Here is a 4,059-nt window from a genome sequence, read left to right on the forward strand (position 1 = left end):
TTATTTTGTTAGAAAATAGTGAAAATTTATTTTCTAAGAATAAATTTTTTTTTTTTTGGTAATAAATCGTTTCTGATTCTATGTTTGGTTTATGATTGTTAAAGCCCACACTTGAAGCAATTCGTTGTACAAGAATAACAAAGAAGGTCGTTCAGTTGAAAGTCAAAAACATCTAGGATCCGTAGTCTAAAAGCACAAATACTTTTCGGGAAAAGTTTATTAGTATAAATATCACAATCGACTCGATTTTTAAAATTTTAATTTTCTGTTATGACTGAAAACCGTTTTACTAAATTAGATTTTTCCAACCTTTATTCAAAAAATGAGAAAATTAGGCCATGTACATTAGATCAAAGAGTAAATTAATTATTTCTGTTAAAAATTTAATCCATTTCTACTATTAAAAATTGGTATGTCTGGTGGAATAACCAGATAGTTATACATAATGGCGGCTCTAGGGGAGCTAGTAGAGGCCTCATCCCCCCTAAAATAGAAAATTTTCCTTTTAGGCATTTTATAATTTATGAAATTTTAAATTAGTAATAGTAAAATTGCACTTTGGTCCCTCCAAAAATGATAAAAATTAATTTAATCCTCTAAAAATTATAAAGATATAGGTTATTAAAATGAAAAATTACATTTTGCTATCATAAAATATATAATTTAATTCCAATCCCCAAAAAAAATTTTGACTTCTCCCCTACCCGTCGTATTTTTGGATTTGTCACTTGTTATACATGGTGTACTACATACACTTCATATTGGCGTACAAAGATAGAATTTTAACAATAGAAATTAATGAAATTTTTAACGGAAAGACCCTTTTGCTCTTTGATCTTACATACAGGGACTAGTTTGCTCATTTTTTTAGTAAATGGAGTAAAATGCAATCTAACTCTTACTACAAGGACCTCAATAATAATTTGACCCCAACTTTAACTTTAAAAAAAGAGTAATAATCAAATTAACAAAAAAATATATATATAAACATGAAAGATTAAATTCCTTTCAAAAATTATGAAGAGGCTGGCGATTACAACATTTTTCTATTTACTTGCGCTGTTTAGATTTCGTAGTTTCGAATGCAAATATGATTGTATGACAAGAACATGAAGATAACATGAAAGACGACAATTTCAATTAAATAACGTGGTATCTGCCTAAAATCGAAAAGGAGGTTTACTAAAAGCAACATATATCTATCGTTTTTCATGCTTCTCAAGTTCCACTTTCTAGAAAAATAAGGGTCATGAATCATGATTTAAAATGAAAATGAATGCATATTTCATATAAGAGATTTTAATATATTTAGGAAGTTGACCTCGAGATAAGTTAGACATGTTTTTAAATTTTTTCACATTAAATTTGAGGATTAAACTAATGAAAAAGATAATATAATACTAATGTGTTGTTGAGGATTAATTAAAGTACGACGAATTTGGATATATAGTTTTACTATGGCAGTGGGTAAGGAGACGTTTTTTAAAATTGAAGCTAGAGTTGTTTTAGAGGGATTCCGCTTAGCATGAGAAAAAGGATTAAGACAGGTTAAATTGGAATGTGATAATGCTCTTTTAGTGAAATCTCTGTTGGTAAGTGAAGTTGTTAATAGTTCGATGGTTGAACTACGTTTATTACATTATCTATTTAGACAAGAATTGGAAGATACGTGTTCGTCATGTTCCAAAGGCGCATAATAAAGTTATAGATCATAGGGTTAAGTATACAAATTCTAGATTTATGAGTTTATATGTGTTTGATGAATCGCTGTTATCTATTTAAGGATTGTTGTTAGTTGATTGTAACAACCCTTCAAAGATTTAAATGGTGTTTGATGTAATCAGAGTATACTGTTATCTTCTTAAAAAAAAAGTACTAGGAATTTAAAACGTAGGAACGTCTAGTGAAATTAATCCAAAAATTCTTTTGTATATTTGCACATGACCTTGAGAGTTTGGACTTAGGTTCTTGATCGGTTTAATGGTCTTTCAACTGTAGACATTGGATGCTGTTATATATACACACATTGGATTCTTCCTTCTAGCCATGCATGTTTGTTTTGTCATTTAAGTCATGCATGTAATCATTATATAAAACTATGGATCCCAAATATATTCTTCAACAATGTCAATACACACCAAACTTAAAAACAAAAAATTATCCTTTTTTTATATTTTTCATGTTAGGTTAACGTGGAGTAAATAACATAGTTTTCTATCTCAATAATTTCGTGCAAATTTTCTCTTAAGAACATAACATGCTTTACCAAGATAATTCAGTTAAATTGAGAATAATTTCGAATAAAAAATGAACAATTCTGATTTTATTACATCAGAAAGGGTTAAGAAAACCCTCGGAATGAATGCATAATCTCCCTTAAAACAAGCAAAAAGACCCCAATCTTCAATCTAAACATTTTGAAGAAATGGCTTGTAATCTCACTAATATACCCCTTTAAATCTACAACAACAACAAGAATTAAGGTATTTTATACATAAATGAATCATTTTTCGTGTGAAGCAAACAATGCCACTGAAATACTAGCCAGCTTCTTCCTGTTTATTGACCTGTAGGACCGCCATTGCCTCGGTGCATTTGGAGCTTCTTCAGTACCGTCTTCTAACTCACTCCGTTCCTCCAAATCAATGGAGGTTCTAAAAGCCTTGACCTTCCTTGGTGTACTATAAGCAAAATGCATCTTCTTTGCAATTACAGTCTGGAAAAAAAAAAACAATCATAATCAGATTAATAATCAACCATTAATGAACAATTTATAACTTCAAAAAAGTTAATACTCACAATTTCTCTAATTGATTTAGAAACCTTAAAGAGTTGCTTCAAATCTTCATGATCCACACCACAAATTATCTTAACCTGCAACAATCAAAATAAATAAACAAACCCCATATTAATGAAACACCCGAATTTGGGATTATGGGTAGTACTTACAAGAACATCTTGAGGAAGTGATTCAAGAACAGATTTTTCATCACAATCATCAATCATCATCATCTTCTTTATCCTCTCACTGCAATGCCTTTTCAATAACGGAACTTTTGTTGGTGAATCAATAGGCGAAAATTCCTCAATCTCGTTTGATATTTCAATCCTTTTCCTCCCTAATCCACTATTGCATCTCACAAACCTTCTTAACCCTGATTCTTCCCCATCATTCACAACGCCATGGCTGAACTTCAATGAAGAGCTACGGCATATTTTACCCAAAGCCATTTCCATAATTTGACCCAAAACTCCCCCACAAAGTTTGAGATTTTTCACTTTGAAAAAGGAATCGTTTTTAAAGGAGGAGGAAAACCCAGACCAAAACTGAAACTAAATTTCGGGTTTTCTTTGATTAAAAATGGAAACAATTAGAGCCAAAAGTGCCTACAAAATTTCAGATTTTTCACTTAGAAAATGGAATGTTTTTTAAAGAAGGAGAAAAACCCAGACTAAAACTGAAACTAAATTTCAGGTTTTCTTTGTTTTAAATATGGAAATGAAATAAATTTAGATGGAAGAGAAAGTGTAGTTTGTAGCAGCGGTGAGAAAAAGAAACAGAGTGACTTTAAAAATGGAAACTTCTGCACTAAAAAAGAAATAAAAAAACGAACGCGTTTTTCGCCTTTTGTTCTTTTCCTTTTAATTGAGAAAAGAAGGGATAATTTTTACATGGGATTAAATTGGAAATTAGCCGTTGAGGGCGAGATGAAGAGAAATTAGGTGAGGTAGGAAGAAGGTTGGATGGTGCTGGTGATGACGTGGACATATGTCGGTCCATATTGGACTTTGTCGGTGTGCTACTTTATAGAACATGGTGGATTAGTTAATGGGGATTCAAACCATATAATTGCATATTTATTGGCTAAGTTTTAGTTTGACGGCTGAATTAAAAATATTAGAGATTCTGTCCAAATCGGAAAGAAAATAGTTACAAATTTTAGACTTACAAAATTAATCAAAATACTAGTCCACTATTGTAGTAGGTTAGGTCAATATTCTTTAATTCAACTATTCTTAATCTCTATTAGGGGCAGGGCTAAGGGTTGATAAGTGCTT

At 30.8% G+C, this 4,059-nt stretch overlaps 1 protein-coding gene across 1 annotated transcript; it reads right to left on the reverse strand.

The window, feature by feature from the left end:
• Positions 1-2,274: 2,274 nt before the first annotated feature.
• On the reverse strand, positions 2,275-3,639 carry LOC108456059 (F-box protein SKIP27-like). The gene is made up of 3 exons (XM_017754652.2): positions 2,950-3,639; positions 2,800-2,874; positions 2,275-2,716 (listed from the first exon to the last, which is right to left on the reverse strand). Exons 1-3 carry the CDS (start codon positions 3,235-3,237, stop codon positions 2,504-2,506), a joined length of 576 nt encoding a protein of 191 aa, XP_017610141.1. The 5' UTR covers positions 3,238-3,639; the 3' UTR covers positions 2,275-2,503.
• Positions 3,640-4,059: the final 420 nt, after the last annotated feature.

The sequence above is a fragment of the Gossypium arboreum genome, chromosome 9 (genome assembly GCF_025698485.1).
Source record: "Gossypium arboreum isolate Shixiya-1 chromosome 9, ASM2569848v2, whole genome shotgun sequence".
In the NCBI taxonomy this organism is placed as follows: domain Eukaryota; kingdom Viridiplantae; phylum Streptophyta; class Magnoliopsida; order Malvales; family Malvaceae; genus Gossypium; species Gossypium arboreum.